The 25,415-nt window shown below is 42.8% G+C and overlaps 1 protein-coding gene across 1 annotated transcript in view; it reads left to right on the forward strand.

The window, feature by feature from the left end:
* Window positions 1-25,415, forward strand: part of LOC132870608 (protein shisa-6-like) — a 191,829-nt gene that overhangs the window by 40,172 nt on the left and 126,242 nt on the right. The window contains exons 3-4 of the mRNA XM_060904316.1: window positions 3,204-3,296; window positions 8,449-8,508. Coding sequence (XP_060760299.1) covers window positions 3,204-3,296; window positions 8,449-8,508 — 153 coding nt within the window. The remainder of the gene's footprint in view (window positions 1-3,203; window positions 3,297-8,448; window positions 8,509-25,415) is intronic.

Raw genomic sequence — 25,415 nt, forward strand, 5'->3', positions numbered from 1 at the left:
TAAGAGTGCAGTTTGGAGAGCTCCATTACACTCTGAATACATTCTCAATCAGTACGTTTACATGCACATCCAAATCGAGCTGCTGTCGGTAATCGAGCAAAGGGTCCCAGCAGGGGTGCCAGAGAAATCCAATCCTACATGCACACAAGGAAATCGAGCTATTGTGTGAGGTACATTGTGCACCTGAGCCACAGGTGGCGCTACACGCCCCATCGTGTTGGTACACTTCCGGTTGTCGTCATGAAGAGCTATTCAAGAGTATAAACAAAGTTATCAGTTCCGTGTTCACAAGAAGAGTGTTTGTAGTTTGTATGTACGAACAGAAGTGTTCCTAATAAAATGGGCACTAAGTTGAAGTTGATCTGAAGTGTCATGCCGACCGAGGCTGTTTTTTTTTTTTTCGACCGAGGCTGTTGTGTTTCCCGCTTGTGGTCTCATCACTCGTCACTCCCGGAAGGGGCAGTGCTGAAGTAAGTAGCTCGACTACGTAGCTCGATAGGGTTTACATGCACTAAGTAGCTCGGCTACAATCGCATAATCTTGGTCGCGTAGCTCGATTACGAGAAATCAAGTTCGGTTCAATTTCAGCCGAGCTAAGGTGTTTCCATGGCATTTAGAACTTCGATTTCAGTCAAGCAACGGCAGAAATTCGATTTTTTCTATGTGCATGTAAACGCACTGACTGTTTTGGAAATGGAAGCTGATGCCCCTGTGTGTGTGTGTGTGTGTGTGTGTGTGTGTGTGTGTGTGCATGTGTGTGTGTGCATGTGTGTGTGTAAGACACACCACAGTGCATGAATACTTTGTGTGTGTCAGTTTTTAGGCCCTGTCTCGTTACACCTTTTAGCCACTCGCTGGATATTCACACACACACACACACACACACACACACACACACACACACACTAACCTTTTGGTGACTGTCAGCAAAATAAAGGTGAGGAACCGTGGGGTGAAAGTGAATAATCTTCATTATACAGATTTATATGCAGGATTTTTTTTCTCCAGGTCAGTTTGGTGATTTATTCACAATATCACAAGTGTGTGTGTGTGTGTGTGTGTGTGTGTGTGTGTGTACTTTTACATACACAGTGCAATTGAACAGAACCCTGATGTGTGTTCCTCCTCGGTGTGGTTCTTTAGTTAAGTGGGAACACAGAGATCAGTCAGGTCCGAGAGTGTCTGAGTGAGGCGCTCTCACTGCCAAGTGAACTCTCATGAGAAAGTAATTTGACTCTGAGTCGACTCTCCTGCAGGAAGTGAATCAGATTTTCAGTAGTTTTTTTTTTAAACAAATTTTTATGAGATGTAGCACTGCAGGAATGCGACGTGTTCTGGAGATCTGAGAAAGTTTTCAGTCTGATACACATCTCAGTGTCACATCACTGGGGTCTGTTCCAGAACACACTACAGCCTACAGAGATGGACACCATGATCTACAACTCCGATCACACATAACTCCGTCACCTGAGTCCTCATTACACTCACCTGCTCTTCATCTCACACACACACACACACACACACACACACCTATAGACCCCTTTCACTGACGTCACCCGAAACCGGAAGTAAACAGACCCTGCGCTATATTGGAAGACCAACAAACTCGTGATTAGGGGGAAATAACGGCAGCGGTATGTGAACCCACGAGAATAAAGTGGAGTGGCAAACGACTTAAACAAACAAATCTGAGCTGTTTTATTTATGATTTATTGGCCCAACAGTAGACTTGAAAGAAACCTGTGTGAGACTTGGCAAAAAACTGTGGATATAATGGATAAGTCTGTGCATGATCTGCGGACACTTTGAGGTAAGCAAACGCAAGAAATTCAGATTTAAAACATGCTAAATTGGCCCCAAGTTGATAACTGTATGAGGAGCAAGCCTCCCAGACTTCTACAATTTAATAATAATAATAATTTAGGATGGTTTGGGGCTTGCTCGCTGCTGCCAGGTTGGTTGTTGAGTAGCCTGACTGTTTTTTTTTTTCTTGCGTGTGGTATCATTGTTGACGCGAGGTTGTTTTTTGAACATGCCAATGCGGACACGATTTCCCCTGATGAGTTATGACTTCAGACGCGATGCGTGTGTGGAGGTGTGGAGTCCGCGTGATATGTGCGTAAGATAGGCTTCTCATGTGTTTGGAGATCCACGCTCCGAGACAAGTGCAAGTGCCCCAAGGGAAAAAAAGGGACCCCCCGAAAATATCGGCATAGTTCGAACACTGAGTGTAGGCACTGGGTGTAAACAACAAATAGTTTACAATGTCTGGGTAGCAAACAGATGGCAGAATTGGTGTCCGGTCCTCCTTATGTTTCCATTCTCCCTTGCCCCGAGTCTTATCATATGGGTCAAACCCATCAATCACAGCCAGTTTCTCCACATACCGTGCCCTTTCTGCAGCTGGTAATGTACTCACATAACCAGAATTATCATCCATCGTGTCACTTTACTCTCGCTCGTACTTTGTTTTATATTGTGAGTGCATGTACTTGGTCTTCCAATATGGCGCCTAACAAAATCTCGCGGCGTGGTGACATCATGTGAAAGGGGTCTATATAAACAGACTTCACAATGCCCCGGCCTGACGTAATGTAACGCTCTTACCCGAACATGCCACGCCTTTCTCCTGAGTGACTGTGGTTCTGGACCATCGTCCTGTTCTCAGGTTTTTGCTGTTTGGTCTGGTATCGATGTGTGCTGATCGCCTGTGCACTCTATACAACTGTTACATTCACACGCTACTTTGCATATTAGTTTGTTTGATTAAGTTCAGTGTGAAACCAAATCAAAACCACATGAAATGAATTCAGATTCAAAATGTAGACTTGTGGATGTGAAAATGTACTGAAAACAACAGCAGAGGAAAATCGAGAAAAATGTTTATTATCGCGTTCTTCAGGGCTCAGTGGTCGGCCCACTCTCCTTTATTACTCCATACTTCTTTCTTTCTCCTCTACCTCTTTCTTTCTTTCATTTCCATTCATTTCATTTTTTTGCTTCTAATGTTTACCCCTTCCTCTACTTTTCCCTTTATTTTATTTTTCTTTCTATCTACCTTCCATTTTAAACTCCTTCTCCTCTACCTTTACCCCATATATACTGTATATTTGTGTGTGTCATGTGTGTGTCTTGTGTATATCTTGCACACTCTTTGCCCTCTGTGTGTATATCTGAGTGTTTTTTTGTCATTCCCCCCCCAGGGCATCACGGGAAGGATAATTTCCGCAGCGCTCAGGACATGCACAACTTCATCTCCTCTGGGTTCGTCACACTCGGCCGAGGACCTTTGAAAGGTGCCTTTCTCTCTCTCTCTCTCTCTCTCTCTCTCTCTTTCTGTCTGCCTCTCTCTCTACAAATCGTAAAACAATAACCCAAGACACTAATCCAGCCCTCCTAAAACCCAAATGTGTCTGTAATTCAGCGTGAGGATTTCCAACTCAGAAATGAGGCACGGATCATAAGAACAGCAGGATTTTCACTTTCGATCAGAACGGCTTCATTGTGCGGCAGAATAATAACGGCTCTGTTTTTCATTGTTAAGCTTCAGGGGGAAAACACACCTCATTCAAAAGGGATGAGGCCAGAACACCAAGGAAACATGAGGGGGGAGAAACAGAGAGGGGAGAGAAACAGAGAGAGAGAGAGCGAGAATAAAATGACAGATTGAGCCAAAGAAAACTTGATAAAGCCTCTCACACATCCTTGAGCTAGTGTCTTCTCCTTTCTGTGTGTGTGTGTGTGTGTGTGTAATGAGCAGAGAGTGGAATGTTGACAGTGCAATAATGATGTTTCCTCGAGCTAATTAACAGAGCGAAACAGTTTGTCAGTGTTAAAGGGGTATGCAGTGCCCCCCCTCCCCCCCCACCATTGTTCTCATTGTGAGCTCTTGAAGTGAAAACCCCAACAATCCTTGTACACCAGCACATTATCACCACATGCAGGGACACAAACGGAGGAACTGAGCCCTGATCTGTGAACAGCCGCGATGTACACCTCTGTGCTCAGTAAACCCTCGACGCTGACTCCCCTCCCCCCACCTCGTTTGTAAAGCTCTGATTAGTGAACAGTAGGCTGAAGGGTGAAGCTCCAGCTTTCAACTATAAGCATATTTTTATGTTCGTGCACTAAACATATGGAACATTTACCAATAAATGATACCAATACCAATAATTACCAATAAATATCAGACTGCATCAGGCCCGGCGCCGTGGGGGGGCGAAAGGGGGTGTCGCCCCCTCGTGGCTACAGCCCCGCCCCCTCAACGGAGACTCAGATCACTTAATTGTTTTCTTATGAAAATATAATGTATTATAGACGTATTAATAATTTGCTTTGTGCGCAAATAGCGTAAGAATATGTGTCGTTGACGTCACGCCCCATGCAGCGGGGGTGAAAATTCATCACTTCAGAGTGTTTTGTCCCCTACACGCCTAAACTGGGATCGCGGATTAAGTGGTTAGCGTTGACTCGGTGCGAGTCAGGAAGGCTATTACTGGTGCAGCCGCGGGGTCTGTTGATTTTTTTTTAAATTATGATTTTGGCCGCCGAGCCAAGTACCTTAGACTTGCATTGACGTTTTGTTTTCATGCCGCGGAGCTATTTGTATGTATTTTAAATTTAAAGGACTTGCCTGTAGGTTTGTGTGTGTTTTATGTTTGGCATCTTTCCGGTTGTAACGCGTGTCTGTGAGAAAATTGGAGGGGAGGGTTAGGGCTGCACGATTATGGAAAAAATGATAATCACGATTATCTTGATCAAAATTGTAATCGCGATTATTAATCACGATTATTCTTGATGTTAGGGAAATCACTTAAATTTTATTTCACTATATTCAAACAAACGATATGAACAGCTTTCAGTGCAGAATGAAATTTAAAAGAGAAATTCTGATTTCCAAATGACAAATAAATGAAATTTATCCAAGAAATTACCAAAGGATGAAGGAACTGAAAACTCAGTTGCAACAATTACATAGCATTATACTGAGGCCTACAAGTTTTTAGCTAGAAAGACCAGCCTATCAACATGCTCTGGCTTTAAACATGAGCGAAGGCAGGTCACAGCATTGCCTCCAGTGCTAAATAGTCTGTTGTTCCGACATAGTTAGCTTTTCTCTCTCACCTCAATCTGTTACCTACTCTCACGCTATCACCCCTTGAAGAAGATACCGCTGCACTGAAGCTCTGCGCACTTGGCCAGTGTTGCCAGATGCTGCTGACGTTTTCCAGCCCAAAATATGTTCAAAACCCGCCAAAATGCACTTAAAACCGCCCAATCTGGCAACACTGCACTTGGCTTGCTTGCTTATTTAGGCGGAGTAATGAAACCTTACATGCGTCGGTTCGTCGGTTTGGCGGAGTATTGGTCAAAAAGTGCTTGATTAGATATACAGCAGAGCTCGCATTTTAAATGGAAATAAATCACGATTTTCATTTAATTTAATCGTGGCAGCCAAAATCGCAATTTTCGATTAAATTCAATTAATTGTGCAGCCCTAGGGAGGGTTAACAGGTGGGCACGGGTGTTGATAAAGCGCAACTGCCCTGGTAATATGTCACATGATTTTCCCGGACTAAAGCAACCTTCGGGGCCGTGGTTTTGTGGTTGGCGCAGTTAATTGTTTGAAACACGTTGTCAGACCGCCATCACTACTACACACTATATGAAAAATATTTGCCCCCTTGCGATTTCTAATTGCCCCCTTAGTAAACTGTTCCTGGCGCCGGGCCTGGACTGCATCAACTACTGATTTTTTTAAAACCCTGGCTAAATCACAATTACCAGCTTTTACACATTTTGTATCAAAGCTCCGCATTTTAAAATCAAAGTATGTTGCTATGAGTTACAAGTCTCTCAAAAATACACCAAAACGTGCGGATTTCCTTCCCATCCCCACAATCGACACGTCAGGTGAGCCAATCAGGTTGACATGAATGACTGATTGATAGTTGCATAGATGTTTTCTGATATTAACTGACACCCCTGGAAGCCCCACCCCTTTCTCCCATTACTCCATTAGTAATCTTTCGCCCCGTGATGTTCTCTGTACTCAAGTTTTTATATTTGAATGCTGCCCTGACAGAGTTTGTGTGTGTGTGTGTGTGTGTGTCAGTGTAAATGGGGAATGTTTTGAGTTCATCAGTGTGAAATAAAATCCATCAGTGTGTGTTCGACTTGGCTACAATTAGACATACTGTATCTATACTGAATAAATGTTAACTAGATTTATTAGAACTTCAGTTGAAAATGGTCTTCAGGAATTTTTGGTCCTGGTTTCAGTGATTAACAAATAAATAACATCGTGTTTCAGCTGCTTTGTGATTTTAACCCATATTGATTTTCATGCTGCAAGTGATAAAATGAACACATTAGCACTGACTCCACCCACTAGCTTAGACTTTTAGGTAGAAGCATCTCAGATGACATACTCATTAAAGGTGATATATTATACCCCTTTTCTACAAGTTGACACCGTTCCCTGAGGTCTTAATGAAATGTCTGTGACTTGCTTTGGTCTGAATACCACGAGGATAAAACCCCACAGCTCCCGCCTTATCCTATTTAAACAGCCCTGATCAGAATGGCCAGTTTGAGTGCCTGTTCATTTAAATGATAATGAGCCACTGCTCACCCCACCCCCTTTTCTGCGTATGGCTTTACACTAACATGGCAACTATCTGCAGTTTTGCCATGGATTGTTGGTATTTATCCCTCAAACTGATTTTTTTCTGACTGTAGTTGGAATGTTGCCATCAAAAATAAACCTGATACACTCAGATCTTCCCTGCTCTGAGGCTGGAGGTCAGTGTAATGATGCATGCTGCTCCATACAGCCGACAACAGAGCAGTTCCCATGTTTAGCTTGCTTCGATATAATGCTAGCAGGTCCAGGACTTACAAGAAGAAGAAGCCTTTATTTTTCTCGTGGTCCGGTTTCCATCAAATCCTGTGCTCTGATTGGCTGGTGAGCGGGTCTGTATCCTATGATACGGACCCCGATTACGGACCTCTGGCGACTCGCTCATTCACAGCAACAACAAGCATAGTAGCAATTTTTGTCAACATTTATTTTCGCATTTCTCAGGAGAATAGCATTAATTTTACAGCATGGACAGTGACAACAGTCTTCACAGCGAAAGCGAGTTTTACTACCCTGAGGAAGAAGAAATAAAAGAAAACATTTCAGGAGAAAGCTAAAAACCTGTAACTGTTGCTAACGCTGAGCAAAAACATGGCTGAAGCCTGAATGACTCAATTTTGTATAAATAGGGGACTACATAGGTGGCAAAATGTAGTTTTTTTCCTGCCATGGAAGTGCACTTGTATACCGAGGAGGAAGCCATTTGCATGACAGCTGTGAATGAGGATTCAAAATGGCAGCTCGGTTTTCCCTTTCGGGCGCTCTCGTTTTCTGTTAGAATTTGGTAAAGAAAAAAATAAATATATTATTTACCAGCTTAAGGTCGGTCTGTATGGTGAAATACCATGACCTCGGCCTTGAATACTGACCTTGGCCCAGAGGGCCTCAGTCAGTACTTTCAAGACCTCGGTCACAATATTTCATCATACGGACCTCCCAGCTGGTAAATAACATATATTTATTTGCCACATGCACACTCAAGCACAGGGAAATTCACCCTCTGCCTTTAACCTATCTGAAGCAGTGAACACATGCATGCACACACATAAATGAGCAATGAGCACATACACATACCCAACTATGCTACAGCACCCAGGAAGCAGTTGGGGGTTAGGTGCCTTGCTCAAGCAAGGCTTCTTGCTTATTGCTTCAGTCCATGGCTGCCCCATGTTAACCTAACCACATGTCTTTGGACTGTGGGGGAAACCGGAGCACCCAGAGGAAACCCATGCAGACACGGGGAGAACATGCAAACTCCACACAGAAAGGCCCTCATCGGCTGTTGGGCTCAAACGCAGAACCTTCTTGCTGTGAGGCAACTGTGCTAACCGCTACGCTACCGTGCTGCCCCAAGAAAAAATGGCACAACTTTGCAAAGTAGTTCTCAAGCCATGAATGGAGATACTCCCATGGGGCGGGGTGTTATAATTCTAATGAGCTCTCCTCTTGAAGTAAGGAGGGGAGCCAAATCCAAACAGCTTGTTGAAGCAGATGTTTTCTAAAATAGGGAGTCCAAAAGAAACGGACTGGGTCTCTTATTTCAGAGTTTCTGGGTTGTTAGGCTCCAGATGCCCAAATGTATGTGCACAAGCACTGAAAGTGAGTTTTTTTCATGATATGTTCCCTTTAGTGTAACCTTTATATTATAACTAGTGTTAAATTATTAAAAACACGCAAAATGCAATTTTCTGTAGAAGACTGTAGAAGATGCTTCTTTTACAGTTAAGGTTTGTAACGTGTTAAAACTGGTCTGTGTATGTTGTGTTTGTAATGCAGAGTGTTCTTTGTGTGTGTTGTTTGTGCAGCTCAACACTCAGTGGATGATCTGGGGTGGCAGGGAGACCTGGACATCCCTCTGTCATACGGTACATAACACACACTCAATAAACACACACTCAATACCGAGTTGAGTTATTACTGAAACTGTGCACATCAGGCTGAAGTTTGTGTAAAACGGAGGCATGTCTCAGATACATGCGATTCTGAACTTTTCTGCTGTGGTATCATCTCAAGCAAGGAGGTCTTGTGATATAAAACAAATTGCAAAATAACAGAGTGCTGGATCAAGTGCTATTCTATGTGCATGATCACCAGAGGTTTAGACACGATTGAAAAATGCTGTCTCGGCTGCTTTGACTTAAAAATAAATCTGAAAGCCTCTGGCAACATTTTAATAAATGCAGGTGGTTTTGATGATCTGAATGTGGGGCCAAGAAAATCGACATACAAATCCCTAACTCTGAATCCAGCCAACACACTGAACTACACACTGAGTGTTAACACTCTGGATCTCACTGAAGATCTTTCTTACTAGCAAGAAGGCAATACTGTCAGTTTAGTATTTAAATATTTAAAAGGTTGATATACCAACTTATTTGTGTACGTGTGTGTATCCAATTCAGAAATGCTTAGTAATGCACTTCCTTTGGTTCATTAAAAAACTGTATGTTGGCATGGACTCAGTAAGTGACCCTTGTGTGTAAAGCTCCCTGATTTGCCTCCTTCTTCACTTTTCTCTTATAAATTTGCAAAGGCTTTTAAAGACTCCAGGGTGCACTGAATTTTACCTACTCCAGCATCTCTGTGCATCTTCATCACAGTCGTTAAGTGAAGAGTTGCTGCAGTTTACAACTGTTTCTCCTGGGCAGGGGATAACATTTGCTGTGTGTGTGTGTTTTTATTCTTCTACTGCAGGAGGTATTAACTTGCCTAAGATTATCTTGGACTTAAACCTGGCTTTAAACAAACACTTTCAAATGGCGATTGTACCTTTGGGGTTTTAAATCGTGTTGTATAGAAAAGGGATAGGCCCCTTAGAGTGTGTGCTGATATGACTTGTGACTTGTGTTGCATCACCATGTGTATGGACTTTATATAGCCTTGAAAATTATTTACTTCTCTTCTGATCGCACATATTTATCTGCAGTTATCTAGCCTTTTTTTTACCCTCGAGGAAGCATGTTTAGCATTCTCACCCTTATCACACTGTGGTTTGATTTTATAAATACAAGTTTGGAAATTTCTGCAGAAATTGGTACTACTTAATTTTTTGCACACATTTCCTCTGTTATTACTAAATAAACTGCTCTGAAATAATCGAGCAGATACATATTTTTTAATCACAGTTGACCAGGATGTATTGTACAAACTGATGTTATAGTAAATGAAAACACATTCAACATACATTAATTTATCTAATCCTGTTTCCATTCAACTAAAATTTACTTGTAAATCATTTTTAACAGTAACATTTGCAACAATGCAAACTTTTCTCATAAGATTGTTCAATATGTGACTGTTATAAACTAAGAAATGGACAAGACTCTTAATCAATCCTGCTCACTTCCAAAGCAATTCTCACCAATCCCACCCACTCCTCAAGTAATTCTCACCAATCTCACCCACTCCTGAAGTAATTTTCATCAGTCCTACCTACTCTTTAAGTAATTCTTACCAATCCCACCCACTTCTGAAGTAATTCTCATCAATTCCATCTACTTCTGAAGTAATTCTCACCAATCCCACCCACCCTCGAAGTAATTCTCACCAATCCCACCCGCTCCTGAAGTAATTCTCACCAATCCCACCCACCTCGAAGTAATTCTCACCAATCCCACCCGCTCCTGAAGTAATTCTCACCAATCCCACCCACCTCGAAGTAATTCTCACCAATCCCACCCACTCCTGAAGTAATTCTCACCAATCCCACCTGCTTCTGAAGTAATTCTCACTAATTCCACCTACTTCTGAAGTAATTCTCACCAATCTCACCCACTCCTCAAGTAATTCTCACCAATCCCACCCACTCCTGAAGTAATTCTTACCAATCCTACCCAATTCTGAAGTAATTCTCCTCAATTCCACCTATTTCTGAAGTAATTCTCATCAATCCCACCCACCCTTGAAGTAATTCTCACCAATTCCACCTGCTCCTGAAGTAATACTCACCAATCCCACCCACTTCTCAAGTAATTCTCACCAATCTCACCCACTCCTGAAGTAATTTTCATCAGTCCCACCTACTCTTTAAGTAATTCTTACCAATCCCACCCACTTCTGAAGTAATTCTCACCAATCCCACCCGCTCCTGAAGTAATACTCACCAATCCCACCCACTCCTCAAGTAATTCCCCCCAATCTCACCCACTCCTCAAGTAATTTTCATCAGTCCCACTTACTCTTTAAGTAATTCTCACCAATCCCACCTGCTCCTGAAGTAATTCTCACCAATCCCACCTGCTCCTGAAGTAGTTCTCACCAATCCCACCTGCTCCTGAAGTAATTCTCACCAATCCCACCTGCTCCTGAAGTAATTCTCACCAATCCCACCAACTCCTGAAGTAATTCTCACCAATCCCACCCACTGCTGAAGTAATTCTCACCAATCCCACCCGCTCCTTAAGTAATTCTCATCAATCCCACCTGCTCCTGAAGTAATTCTCACCAATCCCACCCACTCCTCAAGTAATTCTTACCAATCCTACCCACTTCTGAAGTAATTCTAATCAATTCCATCTACTTCTGAAGTAATTCTCACCAATCCCACCCACCCTCGAAGTAATTCTCACCAATCCCACCCGCTCCTGAAGTAATTCTCACCAATCCCACCCACCTCGAAGTAATTCTCACCAATCCCACCCGCTCCTGAAGTAATTCTCACCAATCCCACCCACCTCGAAGTAATTCTCACCAATCCCACCCACTCCTGAAGTAATTCTCACCAATCCCACCTGCTTCTGAAGTAATTCTCACTAATTCCACCTACTTCTGAAGTAATTCTCACCAATCTCACCCACTCCTCAAGTAATTCTCACCAATCCCACCCACTCCTCAAGTAATTCTTACAAATCCTACCCAATTCTGAAGTAATTCTCCTCAATTCCACCTATTTCTGAAGTAATTCTCATCAATCCCACCCACCCTTGAAGTAATTCTCACCAATCTCACCCACTCCTGAAGTAATTTTCATCAGTCCCACCTACTCTTTAAGTAATTCTTACCAATCCCACCCACTTCTGAAGTAATTCTCACCAATCCCACCCGCTCCTGAAGTAATACTCACCAATCCCACCCACTCCTCAAGTAATTCCCCCAATCTCACCCACTCCTCAAGTAATTTTCATCAGTCCCACCTACTCTTTAAGTAATTCTCACCAATCCCACCTGCTCCTGAAGTAATTCTCACCAATCCCACCTGCTCCTGAAGTAGTTCTCACCAATCCCACCTGCTCCTGAAGTAATTCTCACCAATCCCACCTGCTCCTGAAGTAATTCTCACCAATCCCACCCACTCCTGAAGTAATTGTCACCAATCCCACCCACTCCTGAAGTAATTCTCACCAATCCCACCCGCTCCTTAAGTAATTCTCATCAATCCCACCTGCTCCTGAAGTAATTCTCACCAATCCCACCCACTCCTCAAGTAATTCTTACCAATCCTACCCAATTCTGAAGTAATTCTCCTCAATTCCACCTATTTCTGAAGTAATTCTCATCAATCCCACCCACCCTTGAAGTAATTCTCACCAATCCCACCCGCTCCTGAAGTAATACTCACCAATCCCACCCACTTCTCAAGTAATTCTCACCAATCTCACCCACTCCTGAAGTAATTTTCATCAGTCCCACCTACTCTTTAAGTAATTCTTACCAATCCCACCCACTTCTGAAGTAATTCTCACCAATCCCACCCGCTCCTGAAGTAATACTCACCAATCCCACCCACTCCTCAAGTAATTCCCCCCAATCTCACCCACTCCTCAAGTAATTTTCATCAGTCCCACCTACTCTTTAAGTAATTCTCACCAATCCCACCTGCTCCTGAAGTAATTCTCACCAATCCCACCTGCTCCTGAAGTAGTTCTCACCAATCCCACCTGCTCCTGAAGTAATTCTCACCAATCCCACCTGCTCCTGAAGTAATTCTCACCAATCCCACCAACTCCTGAAGTAATTCTCACCAATCCCACCCACTGCTGAAGTAATTCTCACCAATCCCACCCGCTCCTTAAGTAATTATCATCAATCCCACCTGCTCCTGAAGTAATTCTCACCAATCCCACCCACTCCTCAAGTAATTCTTACCAATCCTACCCACTTCTGAAGTAATTCTAATCAATTCCATCTACTTCTGAAGTAATTCTCACCAATCCCACCCACCCTCGAAGTAATTCTCACCAATCCCACCCGCTCCTGAAGTAATTCTCACCAATCCCACCCACCTCGAAGTAATTCTCACCAATCCCACCCGCTCCTGAAGTAATTCTCACCAATCCCACCCACCTCGAAGTAATTCTCACCAATCCCACCCACTCCTGAAGTAATTCTCACCAATCCCACCTGCTTCTGAAGTAATTCTCACTAATTCCACCTACTTCTGAAGTAATTCTCACCAATATCACCCACTCCTCAAGTAATTCTCACCAATCCCACCCACTCCTCAAGTAATTCTTACCAATCCTACCCAATTCTGAAGTAATTCTCCTCAATTCCACCTATTTCTGAAGTAATTCTCATCAATCCCACCCACCCTTGAAGTAATTCTCACCAATCTCACCCACTCCTGAAGTAATTTTCATCAGTCCCACCTACTCTTTAAGTAATTCTTACCAATCCCACCCACTTCTGAAGTAATTCTCACCAATCCCACCCGCTCCTGAAGTAATACTCACCAATCCCACCCACTCCTCAAGTAATTCCCCCAATCTCACCCACTCCTCAAGTAATTTTCATCAGTCCCACCTACTCTTTAAGTAATTCTCACCAATCCCACCTGCTCCTGAAGTAATTCTCACCAATCCCACCTGCTCCTGAAGTAGTTCTCACCAATCCCACCCGCTCCTTAAGTAATTCTCATCAATCCCACCTGCTCCTGAAGTAATTCTCACCAATCCCACCCACTCCTCAAGTAATTCTTACCAATCCTACCCAATTCTGAAGTAATTCTCCTCAATTCCACCTATTTCTGAAGTAATTCTCATCAATCCCACCCACCCTTGAAGTAATTCTCACCAATCCCACCCGCTCCTGAAGTAATACTCACCAATCCCACCCACTTCTCAAGTAATTCTCACCAATCTCACCCACTCCTGAAGTAATTTTCATCAGTCCCACCTACTCTTTAAGTAATTCTTACCAATCCCACCCACTTCTGAAGTAATTCTCACCAATCCCACCCGCTCCTGAAGTAATACTCACCAATCCCACCCACTCCTCAAGTAATTCCCCCCAATCTCACCCACTCCTCAAGTAATTTTCATCAGTCCCACCTACTCTTTAAGTAATTCTCTCCAATCCCACCTGCTCCTGAAGTAATTCTCACCAATCCCACCTGCTCCTGAAGTAGTTCTCACCAATCCCACCTGCTCCTGAAGTAATTCTCACCAATCCCACCTGCTCCTGAAGTAATTCTCACCAATCCCACCCACTCCTGAAGTAATTGTCACCAATCCCACCCACTCCTGAAGTAATTCTCACCAATCCCACCCGCTCCTTAAGTAATTCTCATCAATCCCACCTGCTCCTGAAGTAATTCTCACCAATCCCACCCATTCCTGAAGTAATTCTCACCAATCCCACCCACTCCTGAAGTAATTCTCACCAATCCCACCCACTCCTTAAGTAATTCTCATCAATCCCACCCACTCCTGAAGTAATTCTCACCAATCCCACCCGTTCCTGAAGTAATTCTCACCAATCCCACCCACTCCTGAAGTAATTCTCACCAATCCCACCCACTCCTGAAGTAATTCTCACCAATCCCACCCATTCCTCAAGTAATTCTTACTAATCATACCCAATTCTGAAGTAATTCTCCTCAATTCCACCTACTTCTGAAGTAATTCTCATCAATCCAATCCACCCTCGAAGTAATTCTCCCCAATCCCACTCACTCCTGAAGTAATTCTCACCAATCCTACCCACCCTCAAAGTAATTCTCACCAATCTCACTCACTCCTGAAGTAATTCTCACCAATCCTACCCACCCTCGAAGTAATTCTCACCAATCCCACCTGCTCCTGAAGTAATTCTCACCAATCCCACCTGCTCCTGAAGTAATTCTCACCAATCCCACCCACCCTCAAAGTAATTCTCACCAATCCCACCTGCTCCTGAAGTAATTCTGACCAATCCCACCCACCCTCAAAGTAATTCTCACCAATCCCACCCATTCTTGATGTAATTCCCACTAATCCTGCCACTCCTGAAGTAATTCTCACCAATCCCACCCACTCCTGAAGTAATTTTCATCAGTCCCACCTACTCTAAGTAATTCTTACCAATCCCACCCACTCCTGAAGTAATTCTCACCAATCCCACCCGCTCCTGAAGTAATTCTCACCAATCCCACCACTCCTCACCAATCTCACATGCTCCTGAAGTAATTCTCACCAATCTCACCTGCTCCTGAAGTAATTTTCACCAATCCCACCCACCCTCGAAGTAATTCTCACCAATCCCACCCATTCTTGATGTAATTCCCACTAATCCTGCCACTCCTGAAGTAATTCTCACCAATCCCACCCACTCCTGAAGTAATTTTCGTCAGTCCCACCTACCCTAAGTAATTCTTACCAATCCCACCCGCTCCTGAAGTAATTCTCACCAATCCCACCCGCTCCTGAAGTAATTCTCACCAATCCCACCACTCCTCACCAATCTCACATGCTCCTGAAGTAATTCTCACCAATTTCACCTGCTCCTGAAGTAATTCTCACCAATCCCACCCACTCCTCAAGTAATTTTTTATCAGTCCCACCTACTTTTTAAGTAATTCTCACCAATCCCAACCATGCTTGATGTAATTCCCACTAATCCTGCCACTCTTTAAATAATTACCACCAGTCCCACCCACTCTTGATGTAATTTCCACCAGTCTCACCCACTTGTGATGTAATTCTCACCAATCCCACCAGTCCCATCCACTCTTGAAGTAATTTGCACCAATCCCACCTGCTCCTCAAGTAATTCTCATCAATCCCAGCTGCTCCTGTCATAATGGTCAACAATCCCACCTGCTCTGGAAGGAATTCTGTCCAATCCCCCTTGCTTCCAGAGAAAAGTTGACCAATTTCATCCCTGTTGCATTTCACTGATGTATTCAACTTATTCTATTATTAAAAAAACCCTCAATCATTTACAGCACCCTGACCCTTAACAGTATAAAGCAATTACTAAATATGAATGAAGGAAAGCAGCAAATGCATCAAGCAGTGGGTTGTGATTTAAGCTATATGTCGCCTTTCTTTGTCCTGTGACAAAACTTCATATCTAACCAACTGCTTCCACCCCGGAACATAACGTGAAAAATATTTGCTCCCACAAGTTTTGTGTGAGGACCCAGTCCATCAACACACATCACACTCTTTCACCATCAACCTGCATGTCTGTCAGAAAAACACACATCTGCCATCGTTCAGTTTTTTACCTGCCATCAGTGAAGCCTGATTAAAAAATGAGAGAAAAACAGGTGCATGTGTGAGAGAGACAGAGAGAGAGAGAGAGAGAGAGAGAGACTTCCAATTAAAAGTAATAAGGTATGTTCTGAGATTATTTTACTTTGACATTTTTCATTGATTTTACATTCACACCACAGCCTGAGGTGAAGCACAAAAGAAAGAGAAATAATATTTCGCAGGAAATGGATAACTGGAATGCAGAGAGATCGCCCACAATTATGTTATTAGAACTGAAAAACCATTTTTCTTTACTGTTCATTTCTGAAACAGTACAGAATACAAGAGGCCTGGGGTGGGGAACGGAGACGGTCAAAATTCTGAGGACTTTTAATCAACAGAATTTTAATTTTTATTAATTCAGCACAAATTTTTATGACAAAGTTAGAAATATATTAATAAAAATATGAAAGGGGAAAACCCCACACAATATTAAATAAATAGTGACTGTGAAACTGACTTCATGTTAAAACTGTTAATGTTATAGTCATGCTGTCTGTTATCACCCAAATGAGGATGGGTTCCCTTTTGAGTCTGGTTCCTCTCGAGGTTTCTTCCTCATGTTGTCTGAGGGAGTTTTTCCTTGCCACCGTCGCCACAGGCTTGCTCATTGGGGATAGATTAGGGATAAAATTAGCTCATGTTTTAAGTTGTTCAAATTCTGTAAAGCTGCTTTGCGACAATGTTTATTGTTAAAAGCGCTATACAAATAAACTTGACTTGACTTGACTGTTAGACAAACTGCATTGAAAGCATAGCCGATATTATTCCATTTCCTACAATGCACTGCAACCTCCATAGAATCCCCAGAATCCCCTGGGTCAGTTTGTAAAGCTATAAGGTATTTGTGTGGCCTACTTAGTGAATAAAGGCTGTGGTTTGGGACGACATGTTCACAGTGGAATGGTGATGGTCTTTATAATAATAATAATAATAATAATAATAATAATAATAATGTTGATTATTTTTTAATCTGTTAACCATCGCTCAGTTAGTCACCTCCATTTGTTCTGTCCCACCTGTCCGTCTCGCGATTGTCATGGCTATTGTGATTCATCACCGAGGGCAACAGCTGTCAAACCCAGTGCAGATTTATTTGACAGCGTTGCTGTGGAGAGGCCACACTGTAACAGCCCGGGTTGATCTTTATCATCCATCTAAAAATGACACGACTGACAGTGATCAAGTGTCTGAGGTGTTTTTGTTTTTTTGGGGGGGACAAAGAGAGCTGAACGCGTGTGAATACATGAATGTGATGGAGGCGATAAAACCAAGTTTATAAAACGACATTGATTTATGAGCCTGCTTTTCATCTTAATAGGAGTAAAAGTGAGGAATACAAAGTGAAGGGTCTTTTTTTATTCTGTCTAACTGGTGTTTAGTTTGAGAACAAAAAAGACAACATGTTTTAACTTCACACTAACACCATCACGCTAATCCTTTGGGCTAGCTTTAATTCAGAATTATCCACACTAGCATGCTCAGTTAAAGGATTCCTACAAACCTATAAAGCAGATTTGATTGAAGTAAAAATCAACAATTTCATTTCTTAAATCTTTATTTATTGTCTTTTGCATTGTGGTTACTGGCAAACATCAGAACAGACAAAACAGCTCAAGGTTTGTGGTTATTAGCCGAGCATTGCAATGGTATATTTACTTATAGCGAGTTTAGCTCAAGAAAAGAAAAAGAAATTCATTTATATAAACATTCTTTGCAAAAAGAGATCTAATTTTTAAAACTTTATGCAATACAATATATCATCAGCATATTTTAACAGGGGTTTTACTTTTTCCATGGAAAAATAATGTTAAATTAATTATTTTAAATCACTTAAAAAAAACCTTTGGTGGTTGTTTCAACTCGCAGCAGACACCAGTATTTGTTTGTGATTAGCAGGATAAAATTAGCGATTACATTTTTAATTAGCACAGAATATGCATTTAATGACTCTGTGTTTGGCGGCATGGTGGTGTAGTGGTTAGCGCTGTCACCTCACAGCAAGAAGGTCCGGGTTCGAGCCCCGTGGCCGGCAAGGGCCTTTCTGTGCGGAGTTTGCATGTTCTCCCCGTGTCCGCGTGGGTTTCCTCTGGGTGCTCCGGTTTCCCCCACAGTCCAAAGACATGCAGGTTAGGTTAACTGGTGACTCTAAATTGACCGTAGGTGTGAATGTGGGTGTGAATGGTTGTCTGTGTCTATGTGTCAGCCCTGTGATGACCTGGCGACTTGTCCAGGGTGTACCCCGCCTTTCGCCCGTAGTCAGCTGGGATAGGCTCCAGCTTGCCTGCGACCCTGTAGAACAGGATAAAGCGGCTACAGATAATGAGATGAGATGAGACTCTGTGTTTTAAAACTGGAGAATTGTGGAAAGTATGGTGCTCAGGACAGGATCTCTCAATCAAATTGTTCAAAAATCCTTTTCACCCAGAACCAATTCAAGCTAATACCATCCTGTGAATCAATTTCTACTAGCTTTCTACCTAAAGGATTAATTTAAGCTGACAGTTCAGCATGTCACTATATAACTCTGTAACTCATTTCCGATCATATATGGTTCAGTATGACATTTGGTTGTTGTAATCTTGTGTTGTGGAGCATTCAGATGTGTAGGTGTGTATTTGCTTTCTGGATGAAAGTCAAAGACGAGATCGAGCGATTGAGATTTGAAATGCAGATCTGGTTCTTTTTAAAAAGGGCAAAACAACACTGCTGGGAGCACTGCGAGCTCACGTCCATCTTCTATGAGATTTTCATAAACACACACACACACACACACACACACACACACACACACACACACTTACACAGCTGCTACCACCTGAGGGAATTGCTTTCTTTTGTGCTTTTGTCCTTGTGTCACTCCACACTCTAAAGGTTACAACATTTTGGATAAGTGCAAAAAGAGACAAGTCCCAAAACCCAGCCGTCCACCAACCCGAGTCTCTCCAGAGAAACCAGCCTGCTTTTCTGATGTTCTGCTTTTCTTCCTGGATGAAAACCCATCTACCTACTAATTACCATCTCTCCATTGCTGGAGCTGTCAATCACCAGTTCCTCCAGCACACGCAGCTACTGCTGCACTCGTCTAAAACTTGTAACTGGTTAGAAAAAACAAAGAAAATTCTCCTTCAACTTGGAATTCCGACTCAAACTCAGGACGGTCTGCTCCACTCCAAGTTTGGCACGTGACCTCAAATCAACATGGCATTGAGGCTCACAGCATCAACAGCAAATGCAGCAGCACTTCTTCTTACCTTTAAATGATTTATACTGTGAGTGGCACGGTGGTGTAGCGGTTAGCGCTGTTGCCTCACAGCAAGAAGATTTGGGTTCGAGCCCCGTGGCCAGCGAGGGCCTTTCTGTGCGGAGTTTGTATGTTTTCCCCGTGTCCGCGTGGGTTTCCTCCGGGTGCTCCGGTTTCCCCCACAGTCCAAAGACATGCAGGTTAGGTTAACTGGTGACTCTAAATTGAGCGTAGGTGTGAATGTGAGTGTGAATGGTTGTCTGTGTCTATGTGTCAGCCCTGTGATGACCTGGCGACTTGTCCAGGGTGTACCCCGCCTTTCGCCCGTAGTCAGCTGGGATAGGCTCCAGCTTGCCTGCAACCCTGTAGAACAGGATAAAGTGGCTAGAGATAATGAGATGAGATGATGTAGCACACCAACTGTTCTGAGGAGCAAAATGGACATCACTCATCACCATGGGTGACTCCATGTCCATGTTCTATCCCCCCACTTAGTAACTTGCATGCTTGAAGGCTGGAAATGATGTCATTCAGACTTCCCACTTCAGGGTTAGGTTGAACACAGCATAAGAATCTTGCTGTGGTCCTGGATAATGGACTCATCTCCAATCATCACACCAACCACCAGATACTGGTCCAAGCTCATGCTCTTCTGTACATGGGTGGAAGGGGATTGAAACCCGTCATCATTAGAAATATGGTTATTTTCATACATTTTCTGACCATCTAGTGCCTTGGTGGTGCTGTGCTATACACATGTCGTGTGATACACATGATGCTTCCTGGTCAGCTCGCGCTTGTCAGTGACAGCGCAGGTTCATGGCAGCCTTCAAACATGGGCGCCATGGACTACAACTTCCAAGCGTCACAACACCTTCCCTCTCCCGATTTCTGATTGGGAATACACCTGTTTCTAATCACTCTCCCTATATAAGCACGCCAAGCACTCCAGCCTGTTGCGAAGTATTGTTCTGTGTTTGCATACCTGATCAAACCAATCCTTTCTGTTTCTTTGACCTGACTCTAATTTATTCTGACCCTTGCTACATATTTACTGACTCTGAGACTCTGGCTTTCCTCTGACACTCTGATTGTTCATCAACCAACCTTTGGCATGAACCTGACCTTTATTCTCATCTTGCGACTTGGCTTTATTCACCAGTTTGGGATGCACCCTCTCTCTCCTGCAGTTATGTCTGTAATTGCCTGCACTCTGACAGCACTCTGCTCATGATTCCGTTGCTGTTCCTTTCACACTGCACAATTTTTTTCTTAAATATCAAACATGTTTGATATTTATGATTCTAAATTGGGGAGGCTCTGATCCAGTTGGCAACCTTAAGATGATGTCTGTAAACCCCAGGATTATTTGGGCAGATAGTCATTTCTGACCAGCCTCGAATCAGGAACGCCCCTGCGATTATCAGAAGGGGTAAATTGGACCCCAAATCGGCCCGTATCCTCTAGGGTGAGGCCAGCGTAAGAGGAGAACCCTGAGAAGACATTTGTAGACATTAGAGGACTCTGTACAACATCTGAGTCCGGGAATGTTCTGACTCATGAATCAGAATTTAAGCAATGCTTTAAACAAGTTCAGTAAACAACCACTCACTCACTTCTGGGTCCTGGGTATGACTTTAAACTGCAAGTGGTGGTGAGTCTCAGGTCCAGGAGGACTTGAGTATTGGGGAAAGTGGAGTTACCCCTTAATCCCCATTGCTCCCAGGTCCACTCTGACCCGGAGTGGTAGCACCTGCCTGGGTTTCAGCTATGGGTTAAATAGTACATCACCAATAAGAGGCTGGCAGCAGGGTTTGTTTTGGTGCAATGTGGCAGATGAACTCAACAGGGTCAATAGCGCACCACCAGATGGCATGTGGAAGAGCCACTCAAATGGCCAATGGATGGCATCACTCAGCAAGTCAGTTGTCACTGCAGGGCAACTTCCATACCTGTCAGATCTGTGGTACTTTTGTGCACCACTTGGCATCAGGTCTGGAGGTCCAGAGAGACAACATGATGGGGGCACAACATCATTTGTCTTACCTTACTGTGCAAGGCACTTCATTAGGAGAGGAGAATAGTATATGAGAGCTCACGAGGCAAGACATTCCGTGGCGGCTCAGCTGGGCCGTTTGTGCCGCCACTGTGGGCGACTCTATTGCTCTGGTGCGGGCCTCGCAGCCCATCTGCGTTTCTGCGCATCCCAATGAAGCAGTCATCATTGCTAGTGATGGACAGCCACCGCTGACAATGACTCACTCACTCATTCATTTCAGTGTAAATTTACTAATGAACACCAAGAACATCCAAGGCAACGTTACACTTTATACTATCCACCAGCTCCATTAAAAATGCCTCTGTATTGCCATTTCATTTTTTATCCTTTATCCTTTTTCTTCACTTGCCAGGAAGCTAAGACATCAGGGACATGGACTTAATTTATTTTTACACATCGCTCGCGGACTCAGATACATGATTAATATCCAGTATTTTCGCAGACTCGGGAGTGCAATACTGACAGAGGATGTGTATGCTGATGACTCGCTCCTTAACATCTCAGATAAGACTGACAAACAGCATTTAAAACTGGGGTGTGTGTATGTGTATGATTAGTGTAGATAGTAGATTAGGACGAGGGCAAGGATGAAGAATGAGGACACACAGACCTGCTCAATGATCCTGCTTCAATATGAAATGTCGGCTTCCTGAGTGGAGAAGATGATCGTGCTGTAATAACGCCAGAGAAAGTTTTTCATCTCCTATGAAAGTGAAATGAGGTTTTCGATTCACACCGTGCACTTAACTGTTGGATGCAGTTTTACGGGCCACATGCTGAATACAGCCTCGTGACAATAACAATACACTCCACTAATACACACATACATTCAATGGTAAAGCTATAAGTTTCGGGGTTTTCTGAAATTGCAGTTTGTCAGTAACATGACAAGACACATATTTTTTGTTTTCTTGTATTCAAGAAGGAAAAAAGAGGCTGGTGAGGGTATGAGTGTTTATAAGCTCTAATGTAAATAAGAACAGGAACTGACTTGTTTCACAAAACATTAAACATAACAAAAAATAAAAAAATCGTCATCTTTGGCAATTTGCTAGAATTAATGATGCAATGGAGAGGAGTTACTGTTCTCACCCTGAATCCATTTATAGTTACAACCCCAAATCAGAAAAAGTCAGGATAGCGTGGAAAATACAAATAAAATAAGAAAGCCGTGATTTCTAAATTTGCTTTGACTTGTATTTCATTGCAGACAGAATGAACCCAAGATATTTCATGTTTTGTTGGTCAACTTCATTTCATTTGTTAATCTACATCCATTCCTGCGTTTCAGTCCTGCAACACATTCCAAAAAAGTTGGGACGGGGCAATTTAGGGCGAGTAATGAGGTAAAACAATTAAATAATGATGTGATGTGAAACAGGTGATGTCAACAGGTGCCTGTAATCATGATTTGGGAAAAAATCAGTATCCAGGAAAGGCCGAGTCTTTGAGGAGCAAAGATGGGCCGAGGATTTCCAGTTTATCAACAAATGCATGAGAAAATTATTGAAATGTTTAAAAACAATGTTCCTCAAAGAAAGATAGAAAAGGATTTGGATATTTCACCCTCTATGGTGCAGAATATCATTAAACCATTCAAGGAATCTGGAGGAATTTCAGTGAGTAAAGGGCTCAAGCCTAATCTGAACCCCTGTGATCTCCGATCCCTCAGACGGCGCTGCAGCAAGAATCATCATTCATCTACAGCAAGAATCATCATTCATCTACAGCTGATAGAACCACATGGGCTTGGGATTACTTTGGCAAAACTTTATCAAGTTACAATACAGAGTTACATCCACAAACATCAGTTAAAACTTTACTGTGCAAAAAAGGAAGCCTTATGTTAACTGTGTCCAGAAGTAGCGCTGTCGACTTCTCTGGGCTCGGAGGCATCTGGGATGGACCATCACACAGTGGGAAAGTGTATGGTGGTCAGATGAATCAGTATTCGAGGTCTTTTTTGGAAGAAATGGATGCTATGTGCTCCAGACCAAAGAGGAAAAGGACCACCCAGACTGTTACCAGGAAAAAGTCCAAAAGCCAGGGTGTGTCATGGTATGGCGTTGGGTCAGTGCCCTTGGCAAAGGTAACTTACACTTCTGTGATGGAGCATTAATGCAGAAAAGTACACTGAGATTTTGGAGCAACATCTGCTGCCTTCAAGACAATGTCTTTTCTGGGGAGATTTCAACAAGACGATGCAAAACCACATTTTGCTCACATTAAAGGTGTGGCTGGCGATTCTTAATAGTCCCAACTTTTTTTTTTTAAATGTGTTGCAAGAATCAATGAGTTACGACATCAAATGTGCTGTTGGTCAACGATTATTTACAAATCATTGTTTTTCAGTTTTAATTTCAATTTCAACACACCGTCCCAACCTTTTTCTGATTTGGGGTTGCACCTGTAACAGTGAGCTCCTGTTCTTATCTATAAACAGCCGATTCCTCTTCATCCTGTCTTACTTCTCTCTCTTGAAGTCAATAACCATCCAAAGAACCCTTGAGAAACCTCATGATGCCATCGTTCTCAGAACACCGTTCAAGTTTCACTTTGGTGTATAGTTTTTGTTGGAAATGCACTCGAGAACTTACATCACTCTGTCGTTGAGCTTCACAGTTTTCTGCTTCATCCTTTTCATCCTGCTGCCATTGGAGCTCACAACACGAGCATTAATTCTCAGTCACGTAAAGGTTATTAGGGTTCACCAATGTGCATGTTCCCTGTTATGCTAATCCACACACAAGTGGAGAGAGAGATCTGCTCACGATCCGGCACCCATCTCAGGCTAACGAGTGGTGTGTATCGCTTCCTCCTGTCTGAATAACTCTGAAGGGGGGCTGTGCTCATGAATACAACATGCTTCTTTCAATGTCACACAGGTCAGGAGCTTAATTATTAAAGCACTAATACATACACATACACTTAAAAAAGAGAAACAGGATGCCTCACTCCTCACTCATCCTCTCGACATTATGCTCCATATGCTTATTAATAAAATTCATGTATTATTCAAAAGCGTGTTTTCTGAACGAAGGCTCAAGAACAGAAATTCAGACGTTCTCAAAAGACACGCAGCCAAACACAGCCCTTCGTTATATTGTCTTCACACACAATAGCAGAGTGCTTTAAGTAATTAACCACAAGGTGACTTTATTTATTTTGTAAAGGCGATAATACTGCAATAAAATTCCAATCATGGGTTTAGAGCGACAACAATGACATTCAGATGCTAATAACTCACCGAGTACAATGCGCCATACACGCAGCTCAGCTTTAGCTGCTGATTGCTTCAGGGGGAAGTTTGATCCCCAGCTTCCGCATAGATCTTTTAAACAGTATCTCATACGATCTAATCTCAGGCTCGGTCCCAAATGCTGGTTTTCCTGATTTTAAGAAAGTGTTAGTTTTAAGAAAACGTGTAAACACCATGTTGTCATATGATGAAGTGGAGTTATTGTTACCACGTCAACGTTAAGTATTTTTCTATGAGCGTTTTATTCCTCTTATACCACATGTCAAAGGAGCACCTTTGAAAATATGCTGCGTTCTCATCTGTTACTTTGTAGGACGATTTTTAGGAATTTAACTCTCTGAATTCAACATTAGCGAATGAAATACAGTAGCAGGTTTAGAGCTGTTTTCAGACTGGCTGCTTCAGCTTTAAAGTTGGACTGTAAAGCAACTTTAATACTGGCTCATTAAATGGAACATGCAGGGTCATGTAGAGATGGTGTTTTTATCTTTTTCTTCTTCTTCTGGCTGTTCCTGCTAGGATAACATCCTTCCATCTCCTCCTGTCCTCCGTATCTTCTTCCATCACACCAACCATCCTCGTCCTCCTTCACCACATCCATAAATCTCACCTTTGCTCTTCCTCTTTTCCTTCCACCTGGCAACTCCATCTCCAGCGTTCTTCTCCCAGTATACCCTGGATTTCTCCTCTGTACGTGTCCAAAGCATTTCAAGCTCGCCTCTCTCACTTTGTCTCCAAGCTGTCCTACATGTCCT

This window comes from Neoarius graeffei, chromosome 22, assembly GCF_027579695.1.
Source record: "Neoarius graeffei isolate fNeoGra1 chromosome 22, fNeoGra1.pri, whole genome shotgun sequence".
Classification (NCBI taxonomy): domain Eukaryota; kingdom Metazoa; phylum Chordata; class Actinopteri; order Siluriformes; family Ariidae; genus Neoarius; species Neoarius graeffei.